Source organism: Protomyctophum parallelum (assembly GCF_964188405.1).
Source record: "Protomyctophum parallelum genome assembly, chromosome: 21".
NCBI lineage: Eukaryota > Metazoa > Chordata > Actinopteri > Myctophiformes > Myctophidae > Protomyctophum > Protomyctophum parallelum.
In genome coordinates, this window is record NC_139713.1 from 2,061,550 (window position 1) to 2,086,757 (window position 25,208).

At 42.8% G+C, this 25,208-nt stretch overlaps 1 protein-coding gene across 4 annotated transcripts in view; it reads left to right on the forward strand.

The window, feature by feature from the left end:
• nln (neurolysin (metallopeptidase M3 family)) overlaps positions 1–25,208 on the forward strand; it is a 71,200-nt gene that overhangs the window by 1,445 nt on the left and 44,547 nt on the right. For 3 of the 4 annotated variants that reach the window (XR_014570993.1, XM_083793878.1, XM_083793877.1), the window contains exons 2-4: positions 7,363–7,625; positions 8,473–8,621; positions 20,908–21,012. Coding sequence is in view for 3 of the 4 variants with exons in the window: in XM_083793877.1 (XP_083650003.1) it covers positions 7,363–7,625; positions 8,473–8,621; positions 20,908–21,012 (517 nt within the window). In the remaining variant the exon portion in view is untranslated. Of the gene's footprint in view, positions 1–7,362; positions 7,626–7,657; positions 7,681–8,472; positions 8,622–20,907; positions 21,013–25,208 lie in introns of those variants that run through there. The other variant, XM_083793879.1, reaches the window with a different exon arrangement.

Sequence of the window (25,208 nt, forward strand, 5' to 3'; positions counted from 1 at the left end):
CCCCCTCAAGGACCACTGGTTCAACCTGGGGACCACCTGGCTGGGACCCCCTCAAGGACCACTGGTTCAACCTGGGGACCACCTGGCTGGGACCCCCTCAAGGACCACTGGTTCAACCTGGGGACCACCTGGCTGGGACCCCCTCAAGGACCACTGGTTCTACCTGGGGACCACCTGGCTGGGACCCCCTCAAGGACCACTGGTTCAACCTGGGGACCACCTGGCTGGGACCCCCTCAAGGACCACTGGTTCAACCTGGGGACCACCTGGCTGGGACCCCCTCAAGGACCACTGGTTCAACCCGGGGACCACCTGGCTGGGACCCCCTCAAGGACCACTGGTTCAACCTGGGGACCACCTGGCTGGGACCCCCTCAAGGACCACTGGTTCTACCCGGGGACCACCTGGCTGGGACCCCCTCAAGGACCACTGGTTCAACCCCGGGGACCAACTGGCTGGGACCCCCTCAAGGACCACTGGTTCTACCCGGGGACCAACTGGCTGGGACCCCCTCAAGGACCACTGGTTCAACCTGGGGACCACCTGGCTGGGACCCCCTCAAGGACCACTGGTTCTGAGGATATACAGTGTGTAGTACAGTAGGCTGTGATCTAAGCCAGTGGTTCTCAAAGTGTGGTCCCCCCTGGGGTCCAGGGGGTCCGGGGTCGACCCCCAGGGGTCCTTGAGGGAGTTCCAGGGGGTCCGGGGTCCCCCCAGGGGTCCTTGAGGGAGTTCCAGGGGGTCCCCGCAGCTAAATTATATTTATATGAACCAAAATGGACCCTTATGGGTCTGTAACTCTGAGGGCTCTATTTCCGTCACCGCTAAACCCCTTATCCCTAAACCACTTATCTCTAAACCCCTTATCTCTAAACCCCTTATCCCTAAACCCCTTATCTCTAAACCACTTATCCCCTAAACCCCTTATCCCTAAACCCCTTATCCCTAAACCCCTTATCCCTAAACCCCTTATCTCTAAACCCCTTATCCCTAAACCCCTTATCCCTAAACCTTATCCCTAAACCCCTTATCCCTAAACCTTATCCCTAAACCCCTTATCCCTAAACCCCTTATCTCTAAACCCCTTATCCCTAAACCCCTTATCCCTAAACCCCTTATCCCTAAACCCCTTATCCCTAAACCCCTTATCCCTAAACCCCTTATCCCTAAACCCCTTATCTCTAAACCCCTTATCCCTAAACCCCTTATCCCTAAACCCCTAAACCCCTTATCCCTAAACCCCTTATCCCTAAACCCCTTATCCCTAAACCTTATCCCTAAACCCCTTATCCCTAAACCCCTTATCGCTAAACCCCTTATCCCTAAACCCCTTATCTCTAAACCCCTCATCCCTAAACCCCTTATCCCTAAACCTTATCCCTAAACCCCTTATCCCTAAACCCCTTATCTCTAAACCCCTTATCCCTAAACCCCTTATCCCTAAACCCCTTATCCCTAAACCCCTTATCTCTAAACCCCTTATCCCTAAACCCCTTATCCCTAAACCCCTTATCCCTAAACCTTATCCCTAAACCCCTTATCCCTAAACCCCTTATCGCTAAACCCCTTATCCCTAAACCCCTTATCTCTAAACCCCTCATCCCTAAACCCCTTATCCCTAAACCTTATCCCTAAACCCCTTATCCCTAAACCCCTTATCTCTAAACCCCTTATCCCTAAACCCCTTATCTCTAAACCCCTTATCCCTAAACCCCTTATCCCTAAACCTTATCCCTAAACCCCTTATGCCTAAACCCCTTATCCCTAAACCTTATCCCTAAACCCCTTATGCCTAAACCCCTTATCCCTAAACCCCTAAACCCCTTATGCCTAAACCCCTTATCCCTAAACCCCTTATCCCTAAACCCCTTATCCCTAAACCCCTTATCCCTAAACCCCTTATCCCTAAACCCCTAAACCCCTTATCCCTAAACCCCTTATCTCTAAACCTCTAAACCCCTTATCCCTAAACCCCTTATCCCTAAACTTCTTTGCCTTTTTTTTTTTTTTTTTACTATTTTGCAAAACATTTTTGAATCGTTAAAAATGGCCAGTCTACAAGCTCACAACGTGTCAATGTAGATTGGCTTTAGTTGAACTATTACAAAAATGTTTTTCAAGATAGTAAAAAAAAAGGGGTTAGGGATAAGGGGTTTAGGGATAAGGGGTTTAGCCCTGAGAATGTACACTCAGAGTTAAATTAACATAGATTTTACAATATCAATCGGGGGTCCCAGAGATCGAAATGCCATTAAATGGGGGTCCGTATAGCTGTATAGCCTAATAATGCATTACTTGTATTTTAACCCATTCAGGTGTTTTAAGCATTATGTTATGCATTATGTAGCTATTGAAAAATACCAGATCTACAAGCTCGCCACTCGGTGGCGCGCTATACGAGCTTGTAGATCTGCTATTTTTTACAATAGCTAAAGCATAACATAATGTTAACACCAAAAGGCCGGGTTCCCACCCAAAATGTTAATTAATTGGGGGGGGGGGGGGGGGGGCGGGGGGGTGCTTGAGATGAAAACACCAGTTTGTGACAGTGGTAACGACGCTTAACGAGGCCTTTCCGGCGGTAACTGGACCCCCCGGGTGTTTTTAAGTGTATAGTATATAAAGTGTCCATAACAAACATGGTGGTAAAAGCCCTGCGTGTTTTTAACATGTGGAAACAATGTAAAACACGTGGCGTGGTTCACGTTCCCCGCCAGCCTGACCTTCAGGAATTTATTGCTTCTTAGGGGGGGGGGGGGGGGGATGTCAACATGCATGAGCCAGATGCACACACACACACACGCACACACACGCACACACACACACGAACACACACACACGCACACGGAGCAGGTTTACACAACCTAAACTAAACAGGCGTAAAACTAAATAGCCTATAGAGCAGCGGTCCGCAAACTTATTTTGGCCGTGCACCCCCCCCCTCCCTGTGACCTCCTGACCTATAGCTGACGCACCCCCCCCCCCCCCCCCCCCCTGTGACCTCCTGACCTGTAGCTGACACACCCCCCCACCCCCACCCTCCCCCCCAACGCTCAGTCTCGTTGTATTTGGCTGAAAAAATGACAACATTTTTACATATTTATGTAATCACAGAATGCCACTGCAGACTGAGAGAGACATGCAGCTGCTGTGTGTTATACTCTATGCTTCTCCTTACAACGGTGTTTTTCTCTGGATTTGGCTGTTTGTGTTAAATAAATAGCACCATAAAACCACCGTGACCATATTCACGTCACGCAAGGGGTGTTTTGTTTTTGGCAGAAATTTTTATATTTTAGTAGTATTAGTTTAATAGTTTTAATTTGGTTTCCGTCACATTTTAGTCACCCGGAATGTTTTAGTGTTTCAGTCTAGTTTTAGTCGACTAAATGTCATAAGACTTTCGTCGACTGAATCTACAGGTGATTTAATCGACTAAAATGTATTTTGGCGGTGCCTCGATGCTCACGACAACGCGCCGCGAGCTCGCAGATCGGCTATTTTCGGCAAATGTAAAATCTGTCATTTTCGACGGCATCTATTGCGCATTGCCAAGGGTTCATCGCGTGCAACCCTTATTTTGAAGGGCCAAACATCCGTAATCGGATGTTACAATGACATCCGTAACCGGATGTTACAATGACATCCGTAACCGGATGTTACAATGACACGATGCTGTGTGTGGCGTCTGAAAGCAGCACAATATAGAGTGCAAGTGTGTATGCCATCTTTCAAAATGGCCGCTGCCACTGTCCCACTTTCAACCGTGATGCTAATGAGCGACGGCTAACGATTCGATCGGATCAAAACATGGATTAAAGTGTATTATTAACCCTGGAAAACGTATACAGGCTACGGCTTGACGATTAATGTAATCCTAAATGGTTACTACAGTTCTGGCGGGCTGCGTGTTTTAATAATAATAATAATAATATCAATGTCTTCTGGCGTGACGTGGCTCTGTGTTAACCCATTCTGAACGGGAACCCATTTTGGTGTCAGCATCATGTTATGCTTTAGCTATTGAAAAATAGCAGATCTACAAGCTCATATCGCGCCACCGAGTGACGCACTACGAGCTTGTAGGTCTGCTATTTTTGAAAAATCGAAGAACGACTGACATTTTTAGAATCTGATCTCGGGTAATAATAATATCAATGTGTGCTAGAGTGACGTGGCTCTGTGTTAATAATAATAATAATAATCTCTCTCTTGTTAAAGTGTGATTTACGCCACGGTCGTACGGCGGGGTATAAATTAAACATTACACTTCTGACACCAACGCAAGGTTTCTCCTTCGACCCCTCTGACCTCTTGACCTATAGCTGCCTTTGAAGTGGCATGGTGACATTCCATTCCCCCTGTCTGTCTGTCTGTCTGTCTGTCTGTCTGTCTGTCTGTCTGTCTGTCTGTCTGTCTGTCTGTCTGTCTGTCTGTCTGTCTGTCTGTCTGTCTGTCTGTCTGTCTGTCTGTCTGTCTGTCTGTCTGTCTGTATGTCTGTATGTATGTCTGTCTGTCTGTCTGTCTGTCTGTCTGTCTGTCTGTCTGTCTGTCTGTCTGTCTGTCTGTCTGTCTGTCTGTCTGTCTGTCTGTCTGTCTGTCTGTCTGTCTGTCTGTCTGTCTGTCTGTCTGTCTGTCTGTCTTGCCTGCCTGCCTGTCTGTCTGTCACCACACACACACACACACACACACACACACACACACACACACACACACACACACACACACACACACACACACACACACACACACACACACACACACACACACACACACACACACACACGGCTTAACCCCTGTGTGACCGCACACACCTAACCCTGATGTCTTCACACAAGTGGTCGTCAAAAAGCTATTTTTAGCTCGGACTCCCCCGGGCGGGGGGGACCTACACTATAGTGCCTGTAGATCTGCTATTTTCATTACGTGTTCACTACATAAAATGTCTGACATTTATACAAAAATTTAAAATTAGTCTAACATAATATTTTTAGAGCTGGGACTCGATAAAAAAAAAAAATCTAATTAATCAGAGTCTTTGCGATTAATTAATCTAGATTAATCACATTTTAATCGCATATCAATATTCAACCCGAGAACAGCGAGAAACCTTTTCTTTAAATGTTTTTTGGTATCCCAGTGAATCAACGAATAGTGACTACAGGATACCACTAATTTTCAACATTTTACTGTCATTAATATACCTGTTGTGGAAATAATAATAAAAAGTCACCCCATTCTGTGTTGCCTAGAACTGGAGGTCTGAAAAAAAATTAGTAACAGTAACAAGTACATGTAACAAGTACATCTCAGTGACATCACAAAGCTGTACTTACTTCATATTGTTACTGTTTTTTGTCAGACCTCCAGTTCTAGGCAACACAAAATGGGGTGACTTTTTATTATTTCCAGTGTTCAGTACTATAGAAGCGCCCAGAGAAACGTTCCGCGGTGAAAAAAAAGGTGCGATTAATTTATCTGTAGTTAATCGCGATTTTTTAGTAGTAAATATTTATTTCGGTCCATTTGAAAAAGCAAGAAATAAAATAAAAAATACATACATTAGATACATTAGAGTCCACTTATACAAGTGGGACCGAAAAGGTGTAGGCTGAAGCCGAGGCTTATTTTGCCTACCCTTTTAAGCTTCAAAGAGCTTAATTCATCAGATAAATTGAAAAGAAAAACAAAGAAATCTAGGCAACCCTAGGTTTTAACAAACTAAGACATTTCTAAGCAAAAAACTATTTTTACATACTCTAGTTTAAGGAGTAATGAAAGTTCAAAAATTTACTTTCCAGGCACAAAAATATATAATTTGATTCTGGTTCCCCATTGACCAACACCAAGCGGGGGAGACCATACTGTGTGGCTTTTTAACCACAGAATATGGGTCCATTTCTACACCCCGGTGCTTCATCATACTATACTCTGTGACTAGTAGGTCACAGAATAAGGTTCTGGCTCACACACAGATTTACATACACATACTGTAGATACTCATCTCAGCACTAACTCCCATATCATGCTTACACACTTATACACATACATGCAGTACAAACACTCACTCAGGCACGTAACTATGTTCAAGGAGAAGCACATTAAACAATTCAACTTTTTCTTCTGTACACTGGTTATAATTATCTGTTTGTTTGAGTGCATTATCATAGTGAAGTTTTATATTTATTTAATAGCTTATGTTTTAACATCTTTTTAAAAGTAGTGACAGTTTTGCACATTTTCAGTTCTCTATCTAAGTTATTCCATAAGATCACCCCTTTTATCGATATACACCTGCCTTTTGTGTTGGTTCTGGCACTTCTTGTTTTAAATATACACATACCCCTGAGTGCATACTGGGATTCCCTAGCCTCGAACAGCTCCTGGATGCAGGGTGGAAGTATATTATTATGTGCCTTGTACATGATTACAGCTGTATTTAGGTCCACTAGATCTTCTAATTTGAGAGTTTTTGTACTGATGAAAAGTGGGTTGGTGGGGGCAAGGTAATCACTTTGGGTTATAATTCGTATTGCTTTCTTTTGTAGCATGTAGATTGGTTTAGTGGTTGATTTGTATGTGTTCCCCCATACCTCCACACAGTATGTTAAGTATGGAAGTATGAGGGAGCAATACAGTATATTAAGTGAATTTCTATTTACTAAATGTTTCATTTTATATAATATTGCAATTGATTTTGATATTTTTGTTTTTGTGTTATCTATATGGGGTTTCCAACTGAGTCTATTATCTATTGTTATTCCCAATAATTTATACTCGTACACTCGTTCAATTTCGATGTTGTTTATTGATAATTTGACTGGGGTCTTGATTTTTCTATTAGAGAAGATGATATATTTGGTTTTGGATAAGTTCAATGATAATTTGTTGATATCAAACCACTTCTTGAGGATCTCTAGTTCACTTTCCACTGACTGCAGGAGCTGCCCGAGGTCTTTCCCGGAGCTATATAGGCTGGTGTCATCGGCAAATAGGACGCACTTCATCAGTGGCAAAGCTATGCATATGTCATTAATGTACATGATGAATAATTTGGGCCCCAATACGGAACCCTGTGGCACTCCATATGTAGTTTTAAGCAAGTCTGAGTCAACATTGTTCATATGAACAAATTGGTGTCTGTCATTTTCAATATATTATTTGAACTGAAAGAAACCTAATGGTTTCCTATCCTAACGTGTGTGTGTGTGTGTGTGTGTGTGTGTGTGTGTGTGTGTGTGTGTGTGTGTGTGTGTGTGTGTGCGTGTGCGTGTGTGCGCGGGCGTAACTGCCTGCGTGCGTGTGTGCGTGCGTGTGCGTGTGTGTGCGTGCGTGCCTGCGTGCGTGCCTCCCTCCCTCCAGAGTGAGGATGACCCTGCAGAGCGAAGCGCTGGGTCCCGTGCGGACCTGCAGCGTCTCGGCCCACCCAGCAGCAGGAGGCCCACCCAGCGGCGGGACCCCCCCCCTCAGGTGGGACCTCAGCCCGCCGGACATCAGGAGCAAGACGGACGGCCTGGTCAGGAGGATCAGGAATCTCTACGACGCCATCGGCTCTCTGGACCTAGAAGAGGTCTCTGTGGAGAACACACTGAGGGCCCTGGCCCTCGCCAAGATGGAGTATGGATGTGAGTGATGAGAACACACTGAGGGCCCTGGCCCTCGCCAAGATGGAGTATGGATGTGAGTGATGAGAACACGCTGAGGGCCCCTGGGGGCCCTCGCCAAGATGGAGTATGGATGTGAGTGATGAGAACACACTGAGGGCCCCTGGGGGCCCTCGCCAAGATGGAGTATGGATGTGAGTGATGAGAACACACTGAGGGCCCCTGGGGGCCCTCGCCAAGATGGAGTATGGATGTGAGTGTGAGGGCCCCTGGGCTTACCAGCATATGACTATAGGGTACCAGTAGGGGGCGCCAGCAACAGAGAGAGGGATAGTGCAATGTTGCCTGCTAACGGGTGTGATTTTCTTTTATATGAACGTCGTATAAAAGCATATACTGTAAGCATGCGGACGTCTCTGACGTTTTTATAACAGACCAAACCGCTTGAAAATCGGTTGAAAATTGAGCAATAAGTTATGGTTATTTAAAAGTAGACACAATGTTATGCTGCCAATAAAGCGTCGCAGTCCCTCCCCCTTTCAGAACGAATATTTTGGGCCGATCAAATCATTAGAAAGAAGAAAATAAAGGCAGGAGACAACACTATTTGTTTTGTTTTTCTTCTTATAAATTATTAGATCGGCCCCAAAACATTGTGTTCATTGTCATGATTTGTCACGATCCGAGTTGGCTTCGTCCGCGGCGTAACCGTCTTTAAATAAATACTTTAAGAAAAGCCTATGGAGGAAATGAATGGAGATTAATTTCCTGGGCCACTCGTCGTTCTGAAAGGGGGCGGGAACGCGACGCTCTATTAGCCTTTCTTATATTATCATCTATGATGCCCCCCCCCCCCCCCCCCATGCAGCCGCGCGCCACGCGCTGGACTTCCCCCAGTACGTGTCTCCCTGTAAGGAGGTCCGCTCGGCCAGCACCGAGGCCGACAAGAGGCTGTCCGCCTTCGACGTGGAGCTCAGCATGAGAGAGGACGTCTTCACCAGAGTCATAGCGCTGCAGGTAACACTCAGACATGAGAGAGGACGTCTTCACCAGAGTCACAGCGCTGCAGGTAACACTCAGACATGAGAGAGGACGTCTTCACCAGAGTCACAGCGCTGAAGGTAACACTCAGACATGAGAGAGGACGTCTTCACCAGAGTCATAGTGCTGCAGGTAACACTCAGACATGAGAGAGGACGTCTTCACCAGAGTCACAGCGCTGCAGGTAACACTCAGACATGAGAGAGAGGACGTCTTCACCAGAGTCATAGCGCTGAAGGTAACACTCAGACATGAGAGAGGACGTCTTCACCAGAGTCATAGCGCTGAAGGTAACACTCAGACATGAGAGAGGACGTCTTCACCAGAGTCACAGCGCTGCAGGTAACACTCAGACATGAGAGAGGGGACATCTTCACCAGAGTCATAGCGCTGCAGGTAACACTCAGACATGAGAGAGGACGTCTTCACCAGAGTCACAGCGCTGAAGGTAACACTCAGACATGAGAGAGGACATCTTCACCAGAGTCACAGCGCTGAAGGTAACACTCAGACATGAGAGAAGACGTCTTCACCAGAGTCATAGCGCTGAAGGTAACACTCAGACATGAGAGAGGACATCTTCACCAGAGTCATAGCGCTCCAGGTAACACTCAGACATGAGAGAGGACGTCTTCACCAGAGTCATAGCGCTGAAGGTAACACTCAGACATGAGAGAGGACGTCTTCACCAGAGTCACAGCGCTGAAGGTATAACGGCACCAATTATATACTTAACCCATTCTGACCTGAGATCAGATTCTAAAAATGTTCTTCTACATCCTGACGGTTTTCTGAAAAAGCTATGTTTCTATATGTCAGTCTGTTCTTCGATTTTTCAAAAAATAGCAGATCTACAAGCTCGTAGATCTGCTATTTTTCAATAGCTAAAGCATAGCATAAAAAACATTTTCTCAAAAAAAGTGTACAGTATTTGTTAAGATGTTTGTTTTTATGTGGGCACGCTCACCAGTTCATTAAGTAAGTGTTATAATTAAATGTAAGACTATTATATAATATATATACTATATATATATATGTCACACTAACTCCCAAGAAAAAGAAAAACGTGGCACTTATAGTTCATGTGAGAGAAAGGTCGCCGACCCCTGCTGTGTAGACAGCTATATAAAGCTGCCTCGTGGGGGGGGGGGGGGGGGGGGACACCCCGCTGGTCAAGGCCATGGGTGTGCAGGGGGGGGGGGGCTGAAATCCCTTTAAAGGGTTGGTTCGGGTTTTTTGGACATGAAGCTGTACTATGAAATGCTTATACCATAAATATCGCGGTTGCTTAAAGGTATTAAATGACTGGCCGAGGAGTGCTGCCCCTGTTTTAAAGTAGTTTCCAGGGTCACTGGGGGGCGGGGCCACGCATTAAAAATAAACCAATCTACAAAACTAGCATCATTCGTATTGTTGACCTAATATATCTACCATTATAGGCCGACGTTCGTTCAACTTTGACCGCTCGGTCACAATGGAACTATTGACACACCATATGTTCTATGGGTTAGGGTTAACCCATAGAACACCATAGTGTTCTATGGGTTAGGGTTAACCCATAGAACTATGGTGTTCTATGGGTTATAGGGTTAACCATAGAACACCATAGTGTTCTATGGGTTATAGGGTTAACCATAGAACACCATAGTGTTCTATGGGTTATAGGGTTAACCATAGAACACCATAGTGTTCTATGGGTTAGGGTTAACCCATAGAACACCATAGTTCTATGGGTTAACCCTAACCCATAGAACACCATAGTGTTCTATGGGTTAGGGTTAACCCATAGAACACCATAGTTCTATGGGTTAGGGTTAACCCATAGAACTATGGTGTTCTATGGGTTAACCCTAACCCATAGAACACCATAGTGTTCTATGGGTTAGGGTTAACCCATAGAACACCATAGTTCTATGGGTTAACCCTAACCCATAGAACACCATAGTGTTCTATGGGTTAGGGTTAACCCATAGAACACCATAGTTCTATGGGTTAACCCTAACCCATAGAACACCATAGTGTTCTATGGGTTAGGGTTAACCCATAGAACACCATAGTGTTCTATGGGTTAACCCTATAACCCATAGAACACCATAGTTCTATGGGTTAACCCTAACCCATAGAACACCATAGTGTTCTATGGGTTAGGGTTAACCCATAGAACACCATAGTGTTCTATGGGTTAACCCTATAACCCATAGAACACCATAGTTCTATGGGTTAACCCTAACCCATAGAACACCATAGTGTTCTATGGGTTAGGGTTAACCCATAGAACACCATAGTGTTCTATGGGTTAACCCTATAACCCATAGAACACCATAGTTCTATGGGTTAACCCTAACCCATAGAACACCATAGTGTTCTATGGGTTAGGGTTAACCATATAACACCATAGTGTTCTATGGGTTAACCCTAACCCATAGAACACCATAGTGTTCTATGGGTTAGGGTTAACCCATAGAACTATGGTGTTCTATGGGTTAGGGTTAACCCATAGAACTATGGTGTTCTATGGGTTATAGGGTTAACCCATAGAACACTATGGTGTTCTATGGGTTAACCCTAACCCATAGAACACTATGGTGTTCTATGGGTTAACCCTAACCCATAGAACACCATAGTGTTCTATGGGTTAGGGTTAACCATAGAACTATGGTGTTCTATGGGTTAGGGTTAACCCATAGAACACTATGGTGTTATATGGGTTAGGGTTAACCCATAGAACACCATAGTGTTCTATGGGTTAGGGTTAACCCATATAACACCATAGTGTTCTATGGGTTAGGGTTAACCCATAGAACACTATGGTGTTATATGGGTTAGGGTTAACCCATAGAACACCATAGTGTTCTATGGGTTAGGGTTAACCCATATAACACCATAGTGTTCTATGGGTTAGGGTTAACCCATAGAACACCATAGTGTTCTATGGGTTAGGGTTAACCATAGAACACCATAGTGTTCTATGGGTTAGGGTTAACCCATAGAACACCATAGTGTTCTATGGGTTAGGGTTAACCATATAACACCAACGCAGAACGGCAGGATACACTACCAAAGCTAGGTTTAGTTTATTTTAGTTTATTTAGGATCCGTTACACCTGGCAACCTGGGGTCCTCACAGAATAACATACATACAAAAGAAATACATTAAAGCATAATTAACAACCACGGTTAGTGCAATTCACGCTAGATTACATTAACTGGTATATTGACATGAACAGAATTACAATTTACCATATATATAAAAAGTCCTTCAGTCTTTTCTTAAGATGCCTTTTACCCTTAATGTCTGTGATGCATACTGGTAGAGAGTTCCAGAAAGTCATTGCCCTGTACATGACTGTATTCTTCATTGCATCAGTTCTTGGCTTAGGCACTGTAAATCGACCCATTGCAACATGTCTGGTATTATGTATATGTCTCACTGGTATAATGAATATTTTTATATAAGCATTTTTATTTTATTTTTTTAAGATTTTTTTTTGCGGCTTACGCCTTTTTATTGGTTTTTTGAAGGGACAGACAGTAGGCTGACAGGAAACGGGAGAGAGATGGGGGGGGAAGACATGCAGTAAAGGCCGTGTCGGGCTCGGGAGTCGAACCCGCGGCACACTGCGACTGGATTACCAGTCCGGTGCCCAGACCGTTACGCTACGGCCTGGGCCTGGTTTTTTATTTGAAAAAAAAAAAAAAAAAATCCAGCCAGACTGGCAGCTAATCTCTGCTCCACCAACAGCCATGACAGCTTCTGATGATTTAACAGTGTACTAGATCTAGTATTGCAGTTCAGGGCAAGGCGAGCTGCCTTATTCTGGGCTAAAAACTCAGCACATCTCCTGATCATGGACAAACCCCCTCCCATATTCTTAGTTAGGTTTTGAATATGAGTAGACCATGTTAGATGAGTTAATATGAGTAGACCATGTTAGATGAGTTAATATGAGTAGACCATGTTAGATGAGTTAATATGAGTAGACCATGTTAGATGAGTTAATATGAGTAGACCATGTTAGATGAGTTAATATGAGCAGACCATGTTAGATGAGTTAATATGAGCAGACCATGTTAGATGAGTTAATATGAGTAGACCATGTTAGATGAGTTAATATGAGTAGACCATGTTAGATGAGTTAATATGAGTAGACCATGTTAGATGAGTTAATATGAGTAGACCATGTTAGATGAGTGAATATGAGCAGACCATGTTAGATGAGTTAATATGAGTAGACCATGTTAGATGAGTTAATATGAGTAGACCATGTTAGATGAGTTAATATGAGCAGACCATGTTAGATGAGTTAATATGAGTAGACCATGTTAGATGAGTTAATATGAGTAGACCATGTTAGATGAGTTAATATGAGTAGACCATGTTAGATGAGTTAATATGAGTAGACCATGTTAGATGAGTTAATATGAGTAGACCATGTTAGATGAGTTAATATGAGTAGACCATGTTAGATGAGTGAATATGAGCAGACCATGTTAGATGAGTTAATATGAGTAGACCATGTTAGATGAGTGAATATGAGCAGACCATGTTAGATGAGTGAATATGAGCAGACCATGTTAGATGAGTTAATATGAGTAGACCATGTTAGATGAGTTAATATGAGTAGACCATGTTAGATGAGTTAATATGAGCAGACCATGTTAGATGAGTTAATATGAGTAGACCATGTTAGATGAGTTAATATGAGTAGACCATGTTAGATGAGTTAATATGAGTAGACCATGTTAGATGAGTTAATATGAGTAGACCATGTTAGATGAGTTAATATGAGTAGACCATGTTAGATGAGTGAATATGAGCAGACCATGTTAGATGAGTTAATATGAGTAGACCATGTTAGATGAGTTAATATGAGTAGACCATGTTAGATGAGTTAATATGAGTAGACCATGTTAGATGAGTTAATATGAGTAGACCATGTTAGATGAGTTAATATGAGCAGACCATGTTAGATGAGTTAATATGAGTAGACCATGTTAGATGAGTGAATATGAGCAGACCATGTTAGATGAGTTAATATGAGTAGACCATGTTAGATGAGTTAATATGAGTAGACCATGTTAGATGAGTTAATATGAGTAGACCATGTTAGATGAGTTAATATGAGTAGACCATGTTAGATGAGTTAATATGAGTAGACCATGTTAGATGAGTGAATATGAGCAGACCATGTTAGATGAGTTAATATGAGTAGACCATGTTAGATGAGTTAATATGAGTAGACCATGTTAGATGAGTTAATATGAGTAGACCATGTTAGATGAGTTAATATGAGCAGACCATGTTAGATGAGTTAATATGAGCAGACCATGTTAGATGAGTTAATATGAGCAGACCATGTTAGATGAGTTAATATGAGTAGACCATGTTAGATGAGTTAATATGAGTAGACCATGTTAGATGAGTTAATATGAGTAGACCATGTTAGATGAGTGAATATGAGCAGACCATGTTAGATGAGTTAATATGAGTAGACCATGTTAGATGAGTTAATATGAGTAGACCATGTTAGATGAGTTAATATGAGTAGACCATGTTAGATGAGTTAATATGAGTAGACCATGTTAGATGAGTTAATATGAGCAGACCATGTTAGATGAGTTAATATGAGTAGACCATGTTAGATGAGTGAATATGAGCAGACCATGTTAGATGAGTTAATATGAGTAGACCATGTTAGATGAGTTAATATGAGTAGACCATGTTAGATGAGTTAATATGAGCAGACCATGTTAGATGAGTTAATATGAGCAGACCATGTTAGATGAGTTAATATGAGCAGACCATGTTAGATGAGTTAATATGAGTAGACCATGTTAGATGAGTTAATATGAGTAGACCATGTTAGATGAGTTAATATGAGTAGACCATGTTAGATGAGTGAATATGAGCAGACCATGTTAGATGAGTTAATATGAGTAGACCATGTTAGATGAGTTAATATGAGTAGACCATGTTAGATGAGTTAATATGAGTAGACCATGTTAGATGAGTTAATATGAGCAGACCATGTTAGATGAGTTAATATGAGCAGACCATGTTAGATGAGTTAATATGAGCAGACCATGTTAGATGAGTTAATATGAGCAGACCATGTTAGATGAGTTAATATGAGCAGACCATGTTAGATGAGTTAATATGAGTAGACCATGTTAGATGAGTTAATATGAGCAGACCATGTTAGATGAGTTAATATGAGTAGACCATGTTAGATGGGTTAATATGAGCAGACCATGTTAGATGAGTTAATATGAGTAGACCATGTTAGATGAGTTAATATGAGTAGACCATGTTAGATGGGTTAATATGAGCAGACCATGTTAGATGAGTTAATATGAGTAGACCATGTTAGATGAGTTAATATGAGTAGACCATGTTAGATGAGTTAATATGAGCAGACCATGTTAGATGAGTTAATATGAGCAGACCATGTTAGATGAGTTAATATGAGCAGACCATGTTAGATGAGTTAATATGAGCAGACCATGTTAGATGAGTTAATATGAGCAGACCATGTTAGATGAGTTAATATGAGCAGACCATGTTAGATGAGTTAATATGAGTAGACCATGTTAGATGAGTTAATATGAGTAGACCATGTTAGATGAGTTAATATGAGTAGACCATGTTAGATGAGTTAATATGAGCAGACCATGTTAGATGAGTTAATATGAGCAGACCATGTTAGATGAGTTAATATGAGTAGACCATGTTAGATGAGTTAATATGAGTAGACCATGTTAGATGAGTTAATATGAGCAGACCATGTTAGATGAGTTAATATGAGTAGACCATGTTAGATGAGTTAATATGAGTAGACCATGTTAGATGAGTTAATATGAGCAGACCATGTTAGATGAGTTAATATGAGTAGACCATGTTAGATGAGTTAATATGAGTAGACCATGTTAGATGAGTTAATATGAGCAGACCATGTTAGATGAGTTAATATGAGCAGACCATGTTAGATGAGTTAATATGAGCAGACCATGTTAGATGAGTTAATATGAGCAGACCATGTTAGATGAGTTAATATGAGTAGACCATGTTAGATGAGTTAATATGAGCAGACCATGTTAGATGAGTTAATATGAGTAGACCATGTTAGATGAGTTAATATGAGTAGACCATGTTAGATGAGTTAATATGAGTAGACCATGTTAGATGAGTTAATATGAGCAGACCATGTTAGATGAGTTAATATGAGCAGACCATGTTAGATGAGTTAATATGAGCAGACCATGTTAGATGAGTTAATATGAGCAGACCATGTTAGATGAGTTAATATGAGCAGACCATGTTAGATGAGTTAATATGAGTAGACCATGTTAGATGAGTTAATATGAGCAGACCATGTTAGATGAGTTAATATGAGTAGACCATGTTAGATGAGTTAATATGAGCAGACCATGTTAGATGAGTTAATATGAGTAGACCATGTTAGATGAGTTAATATGAGCAGACCATGTTAGATGAGTTAATATGAGTAGACCATGTTAGATGAGTTAATATGAGTAGACCATGTTAGATGAGTTAATATGAGCAGACCATGTTAGATGAGTTAATATGAGCAGACCATGTTGTTAGATGAGTTAATATGAGCAGACCATGTTAGATGAGTTAATATGAGTAGACCATGTTAGATGAGTTAATATGAGCAGACCATGTTAGATGAGTTAATATGAGCAGACCATGTTAGATGAGTTAATATGAGCAGACCATGTTGTTAGATGACTGTCTAATGTAACCCCAGTAGATTTGTTTCATCTGCTATGCAGCTGCCCCGGGTCGGCTAGCTACCAGCTTTCATTTCATTCAAAACATTTACTTTTGACTCGTTGTGTGTGTGTGTGTGTGTGTGCGTGTGTGTGTGTGTGTGTGTGTGTGTGTGTGTGTGTGTGTGTGTGTGCGTGCGTGCGTGCGTGCGTGCGTGCGTGCGTGCGTGCGTGCGTGCGTGCGTGCGTGTGTGTGCAGACCTGTACTGTAGGCTGTGTGTGTGTGTGTGTGTGTGTGTGTGTGTGTGTGTGCACACGCGCGCGCGCGTGTGTATATGTATATGCGTATGTGTGCATGTGTGCGTGCGTGTGTATGTGTATGCGTGCGTGTGTATGTGTATGTGTATGCGTGTGTGTGTGTGTGTGTGTGTGTGTGTATGTGTGTGTGTGTATGTGTATGCGTGCGTGTGCGTGCGTGTGTATGTGCTGCTATATAAAGAGTGCGATCGGCTATCATTTAACACTCGGTTCACATTTAGCAACGCGGACATTTCTGCAGATCCCGTTAGCTCCCTGATAGCAGAGAAAGACGTAAGTTTACACCCAGGAAGCTGTCACTGGCGCCCTAAATCACACGCCCGGCGGAGAATTTACGACGCGCACACTGACCTGTACGACGGGAGGATTATCGGCGTGACGCAGCACGCCACACATGTTCTGTAGATCATGGGTTAGCGGCGTGACGCAGCACGCCACACATGTTCTGTAGATCATGGGTTAGCGGCGTGACGCAGCACGCCACACATGTTCTGTAGATCATGGGCTCCCAAAGGGCGGTCCGGGGCCCTGAGGGAGTTCCAGGGGGGTCCTCAGCTCAATTAGCCCATTCTGACCTGAGATCAGATTCATACGAGGTTTCCACTGGACACACACACTCTGGTCTGATTAACCCATTCTGACCTGAGATCAGATTCTAAAAATGTCAGTCGTTCTTCGATTTTTCAAAAATAGCAGACCTACAAGCTCGTATGAGCTATTTTTCAATAGCTAAAGCATAACATGATGCTGACACCAAAATGGGTTCCCGTTCAGAATGGTTTAGAGATAGTTAGGAACCGAATGGACCCTTATGGGTCTGTAACTCTGAGAGTGTACAAATGGAACCAAATGGACCCTTATGGGTCTGTAACTCTGAGAGTGTACAAATGGAACCAAATGGACCCTTATGGGTCTGTAACTCTGAGAGTGTACAAATGGAACAAAATGGACCCTTATGGGTCTGTAACTCTGAGAGTGTACAAATGGAACCAAATGGACCCTTATGGGTCTGTAACTCAGAGAGTGTACAAATGGAACCAAATGGACCCTTATGGGTCTGTAACTCAGAGAGTGTACAAATGGAACCAAATGGACTCTTATGGGTCTGTGACTCTGAGAGTGTACAAATGGAACCAAATGGACCCTTATGGGTCTGTAACTCTGAGAGTGTACAAATGGAACCAAATAGACCGTTATGGGTCTGTAACTCTGAGAGTGTACAAATGGAACCAAATGGACCCTTATGGGTCTGTAACTCTGAGAGTGTACAAATGGAACAAAATGGACCCTTATGGGTCTGTAACTCTGAGAGTGTACAAATGGAACCGAATGGACCCTTACAGGTCTGTAACTCTGAGAGTGTACAAATGGAACCAAATGGACCCTTATGGGTCTGTAACTCTGAGAGTGTACAAATGGAACCAAATGGACCCTTATGGGTCTGTAACTCTGAGAGTGTACAAATGGAACAAAATGGACCCTTATGGGTCTGTAACTCTGAGAGTGTACAAATGGAACAAAATGGACCCTTATGGGTCTGTGACTCTGAGAGTGTACAAATGGAACCAAATGGACCCTTATGGGTCTGTGACTCTGAGAGTGTACAAATGGAACAAAATGGACCCTTATGGGTCTGTGACTCTGAGAGTGTACAAATGGAACAAAATGGACCCTTATGGGTCTGTAACTCTGAGAGTGTACAAATGGATGGTTTGGTTTCATTTGACACTCTTGAGAGTTAAATTGTTGTTAGACATTTGGATTACTTTATTTTTCAAGAAGTCTACACTATTAGAGAATGTAGAAGTATTATGTTGATCAACGTTTACCTCTCTCCTATGGTAGCCTATACCAGATCAAATACAGTGTGGGATTGTGGACATATTCTTTAGTTTGGGGTTCCTACTCTCACCTATGGTCATGAAGTGTTCCTACTCTCACCTATGGTCATGAAGTGTTCCTACTCTCACCTATGGTCATGAAGTGTTCCTACTCTCACCTATGGTCATGAAGTGTTCCTACTCTCACCTATGGTCATGAAGTGTTCCTACTCTCACCTATGGTCATGAAGTGTTCCTACTCTCACCTATGGTCATGAAGTGTTCCTACTCTCACCTATGGTCATGAAGTGTTCCTACTCTCACCTATGGTCATGAAGTGTTCCTACTCTCACTATATGGTCATGAAGTGTTCCTACTCTCACCTATGGTCATGAAGTGTTCCTACTCTATATATGGTCATGAAGTGTTCCTACTCTCACCTATGGTCATGAAGTGTTCCTACTCTCACTATATGGTCATGAAGTGTTCCTACTCTCACCTATGGTCATGAAGTGTTCCTACTCTCACTATATGGTCATGAAGTGTTCCTACTCTCACCTATGGTCATGAAGTGTTCCTACTCTCACTATATGGTCATGAAGTGTTCCTACTCTCACCTATGGTCATGAAGTGTTCCTACTCTCACCTATGGTCATGAAGTGTTCCTACTCTCACTATATGGTCATGAAGTGTTCCTACTCTCACCTATGGTCATGAAGTGTTCCTACTCTCACCTATGGTCATGAAGTGTTCCTACTCTCACTATATGGTCATGAAGTGTTCCTACTCTCACCTATGGTCATGAAGTGTTCCTACTCTCACCTATGGTCATGAAGTGTTCCTACTCTCACCTATGGTCATGAAGTGTTCCTACTCTCACCTATGGTCATGAAGTGTTCCTACTCTCACTATATGGTCATGAAGTGTTCCTACTCTCACTATATGGTCATGAAGTGTTCCTACTCTCACCTATGGTCATGAAGTGTTCCTACTCTCACCTATGGTCATGAAGTGTTCCTACTCTCACCTATGGTCATGAAGTGTTCCTACTCTCACCTATGGTCATGAAGTGTTCCTACTCTCACCTATGGTCATGAAGTGTTCCTACTCTCACCTATGGTCATGAAGTGTTCCTACTCTCACCTATGGTCATGAAGTGTTCCTACTCTCACCTATGGTCATGAAGTGTTCCTACTCTCACCTATTGTCATGAAGTGTGGGTCATGACCAAAAGAATAAGGTCACGAATACAAGCGGACAAAATTAGTTTTCTCCGACGGGTGGCTGGCATCTCCCTTAGAGACAGGGTGAGAAGTTCATCTCCCCTTAGAGACAGGGTGAGAAGTTCATCTCCCTTTAGAGATAGGGTGAGAAGTTCATCTCCCTTAGAGAGAGATAGATTGAGAAGTTCACCTCCCTTAGAGATAGGGTGAGAAGTTCACCTCCCTTTAGAGATAGGGTGAGAAGTTCATCTCCCTTAGAGAGAGATAGATTGAGAAGTTCATCTCCCTTAGAGATAGGGTGAGAAGTTCACCTCCCTTAGAGATAGGGTGAGAAGTTCACCTCCCTTAGAGATAGGGTGAGAAGTTCATCTCCCTTAGAGATAGGGTGAGAAGTTCACCTCCCTTAGAGATAGGGTGAGAAGTTCATCTCCCTTAGAGACAGGGTGAGAAGTTCATCTCCCTTTAGAGATAGGGTGAGAAGTTCATCTCCCTTAGAGAGAGATAGGGTGAGAAGTTCACCTCCCTTAGAGATATGGTGAGAAGTTCATCTCCCTTAGAGACAGGGTGAGAAGTTCATCTCCCTTAGAGATAGGGTGAGAAGTTCACCTCCCTTAGAGATAGGGTGAGAAGTTCATCTCCCTTTAGAGACAGGGTGAGAAGTTCAGTCACACGAGAGAGAGAGAGACTCGGAGTAGAGTCGCTGCTTCTTCGCCTGGAAAGGAGCCAGCTGAGGTGCTTAAGTTACTAATGTTGCTCTGGAGAGGAATGTTGAAACGGAAGGTTGATGGATGGATTGTATGTGTGACTTGTTCGTGTTTAGACTTACGTAAACAAATCAGATGTGGCACATATCTATTTAAGGCTGGATTCATCTGCAGTCTGAACACACAGACCTGTGACAGATCTGATCTGCAGTGTGAAAGATCAGATTGGAGAAATTAATCAGTTATTTTTAGTATTTTTAATTTAGTTAACATACATTTCTTTTTCCCTGTTTCTTTTCATATAATGACACGCCCAACACAGGGATTTATTGTTACATTAATTGATTGATTTATTGATTATTGTTGCTTTGTAAGTGTTATTATTGTACAGCATAATGCCAAATGGATTCAGCTGCATTTCTACATAATGTAAATTATACTGTACTCATTGTTATCTTTTCAGAAAAAGTACCAGGACGTCCTCACGCGTGAAGAGCGGAGATTTGCAGACAGAATTATTACGTTAGGAAAACGTAACGGACTGCACCTGTCCAAGGACATACAAGAGGTAACGTAGAATTATGTCACGCTAAAATGACAATTTCATCACGTTTTCTTTTAGGTGAAACGTCTAAGGGCCCCATTTTCGTCACCGCTAAACCCCTTATCCCTAAACTTCTTTGCCTTTTTCTTTACTATTTTGAAAAACCTTTTTCTTTTTTCTTTTTTTTAACGATATTTCTTTTTTTAAGATTTTCTTTTTTTGCGGCTTACGCCTTTTATTGTTTTTTTGAAGGGACAGACAGTAGGCTGACAGGAAATGGGAGAGAGAGATGGGGGGGGAAGACATGCAGTAAAGGCCGTGTCGGGCTCGGGAGTCGAATCCGCGGCACACTGCGACTGGATTACCAGTTGGGTGCCCAGACGGTTACGCCACCGCCTGGGCCTTGAAAAACATAGTTCAACTAGCCAATCTACATTGACATGTTGTGAGCTTGTAGGCTGGCCATTTTAACTATTCAAAACATGTTTTGCAAAATAGTAAAAAAAAAAAAAAGGCAAAGAAGTTTAGGGATAAGCACCCTGGGCAAGACCTACGCTGAAAAGACTATCAGCTGAAGTTGCGGGATTTTAGCGGAAGTATTGCCCAAGGAAATGACGTTGATGCTTTACAAATCAGTTTACATTCTCCGCGAATGAAACAAGTGTTGTGATTGGTCGGGAAAATATCTTATCCGGGGGAAATACATCTGACGGCTGTTCCGGAGGATACATCCGGCGATAGCTTCTCTGTCTTACGTTGTGACCAGGCTTTACTTTATGCTTCTCTGTCTTACGTTGTGACCAGGCTTTACTTCATGCTTCTCTGCCTTACGTTGTGACCAGGCTTTACTTTATGCTTCTCTGCCTTACGTTGTGGCCAGGCTTTACTTTATGCTTCTCTGCCTTACGTTGTGACCAGGCTTTACTTTATGCTTCTCTGTCTTACATTGTGACCAGGCTTTACTTTATGCTTCTCTGTCTTACGTTGTGGCCAGGCTTTACTTTATGCTTCTCTGCCTTACGTTGTGACCAGGCTTTACTTTATGCTTCTCTGTCTTACGTTGTGACCAGGCTTTACTTTATGCTTCTCTGTCTTACGTTGTGACCAGGCTTTACTTTATGCTTCTCTGCCTTACGTTGTGACCAGGCTTTACTTTATGCTTCTCTGCCTTACGTTGTGACCAGGCTTTACTTTATGCTTCTCTGTCTTATGTTGTGACCAGGCTTTACTTTATGCTTCTCTGCCTTACGTTGTGACCAGGCTTTACTTTATGCTTCTCTGCCTTACGTTGTGGCCAGGCTTTACTTTATGCTTCTCTGCCTTACGTTGTGACCAGGCTTTACTTTATGCTTCTCTGTCTTACATTGTGACCAGGCTTTACTTTATGCTTCTCTGTCTTACGTTGTGGCCAGGCTTTACTTTATGCTTCTCTGCCTTACGTTGTGACCAGGCTTTACTTTATGCTTCTCTGTCTTACGTTGTGACCAGGCTTTACTTTATGCTTCTCTGTCTTACGTTGTGACCAGGCTTTACTTTATGCTTCTCTGCCTTACGTTGTGACCAGGCTTTACTTTATGCTTCTCTGCCTTACGTTGTGACCAGGCTTTACTTTATGCTTCTCTGTCTTATGTTGTGACCAGGCTTTACTTTATGCTTCTCTGCCTTACGTTGTGACCAGGCTTTACTTTATGCTTCTCTGCCTTACGTTGTGGCCAGGCTTTACTTTATGCTTCTCTGCCTTACGTTGTGACCAGGCTTTACTTTATGCTTCTCTGCCTTACGTTGTGGCCAGGCTTTACTTTATGCTTCTCTGCCTTACGTTGTGACCAGGCTTTACTTTATGCTTCTCTGCCTTACGTTGTGACCAGGCTTTACTTTATGCTTCTCTGCCTTACGTTGTGACCAGGCTTTACTTTATGCTTCTCTGCCTTACGTTGTGACCAGGCTTTACTTTATGCTTCTCTGTCTTACGTTGTGACCAGGCTTTACTTTATGCTTCTCTGCCTTACATTGTGACCAGGCTTTACTTTATGCTTCTCTGTCTTACGCTGTGACCAGGCTTTACTTTATGCTTATCTGCCTTACGTTGTGACCAGGCTTTACTTTATGCTTCTCTGTCTTACGTTGTGACCAGGCTTTACTTTATGCTTCTCTGCCTTACGTTGTGACCAGGCTTTACTTTATGCTTCTCTGTCTTACGTTGTGACCAGGCTTTACTTTATGCTTCTCTGTCTTACGTTGTGACCAGGCTTTACTTTATGCTTGTCTGTCTTACGTTGTGACCAGGCTTTACTTTATGCTTCTCTGCCTTACGTTGTGACCAGGCTTTACTTTATGCTTCTCTGCCTTACGTTGTGACCAGGCTTTACTTTATGCTTCTCTGCCTTACGTTGTGACCAGGCTTTACTTTATGCTTCTCTGCCTTACGTTGTGGCCAGGCTTTACTTTATGCTTCTCTGCCTTACGTTGTGACCAGGCTTTACTTTATGCTTCTCTGCCTTACGTTGTGACCAGGCTTTACTTTATGCTTCTCTGCCTTACGTTGTGACCAGGCTTTACTTTATGCTTCTCTGCCTTACGTTGTGACCAGGCTTTACTTTATGCTTCTCTGTCTTACGTTGTGACCAGGCTTTACTTTATGCTTCTCTGCCTTACATTGTGACCAGGCTTTACTTTATGCTTCTCTGTCTTACGCTGTGACCAGGCTTTACTTTATGCTTATCTGCCTTACGTTGTGACCAGGCTTTACTTTATGCTTCTCTGTCTTACGTTGTGACCAGGCTTTACTTTATGCTTCTCTGCCTTACGTTGTGACCAGGCTTTACTTTATGCTTCTCTGTCTTACGTTGTGACCAGGCTTTACTTTATGCTTCTCTGTCTTACGTTGTGACCAGGCTTTACTTTATGCTTGTCTGTCTTACGTTGTGACCAGGCTTTACTTTATGCTTCTCTGCCTTACGTTGTGACCAGGCTTTACTTTATGCTTCTCTGCCTTACGTTGTGACCAGGCTTTACTTTATGCTTCTCTGCCTTACGTTGTGACCAGGCTTTACTTTATGCTTCTCTGCCTTACGTTGTGACCAGGCTTTACTTTATGCTTCTCTGCCTTACGTTGTGACCAGGCTTTACTTTATGCTTCTCTGTCTTACGTTGTGACCAGGCTTTACTTTATGCTTCTCTGCCTTACATTGTGACCAGGCTTTACTTTATGCTTCTCTGTCTTACGCTGTGACCAGGCTTTACTTTATGCTTATCTGCCTTATGTTGTGACCAGGCTTTACTTTATGCTTCTCTGTCTTACGTTGTGACCAGGCTTTACTTTATGCTTCTCTGTCTTACGTTGTGACCAGGCTTTACTTTATGCTTATCTGCCTTACGTTGTGACCAGGCTTTACTTTATGCTTCTCTGTCTTACGTTGTGACCAGGCTTTACTTTATGCTTCTCTGTCTTACGTTGTGACCAGGCTTTACTTTATGCTTCTCTGTCTTACGTTGTGACCAGGCTTTACTTTATGCTTCTCTGTCTTACGTTGTGACCAGGCTTTACTTTATGCTTCTCTGTCTTACGTTGTGACCAGGCTTTACTTTATGCTTCTCTGCCTTACGTTGTGACCAGGCTTTACTTTATGCAGATAAGTCAGCCTGGGACCGAGGCTAAGGGATAAGGCGTTTAGAAGCCTGGGATCGAGGCTAAGGTATAAGGGGTTTAGCGCTGACGAAAATGGAGCCCTAAATGTTTGCACATTGTTTGTTAAAGCTGCACTATGTAACTTATTTTTAATGAATAAAATGTCATTTTATGGAATTGTTTAGTTTGACTCTGTTCCACAGATAAATAATATAGTGAAAATGGCAGATCTACAAGCTCACAACGCCTCGCAACGTGAGGCGTTGTGAGCTGCCTTGTAGATCTGCCATTTTCACAATTTATGCCTCTTTCTTCTTATTATTGGAAGGTTTGGACCTATGTCCCATAGCCTGGAGGGACGCGACGCTCTGATTGGTTCAGAAACTTTGATCCTGCCGTCTGAGGCTGAAACTTCAAAATAAAATGCCAAAAAAAAAGCCATTTCACTACACCTTTATCCCATTCTGAACGGGCACCCATTTTGGTGTCGGCATCATGTTATGCTTTATCTATTGAAAAATAGCAGATCTACAATCTCGTATCGCGCCACCGAGTGGCGCGATACGAGATTGTAGGTCTGCTATTTTTGAAT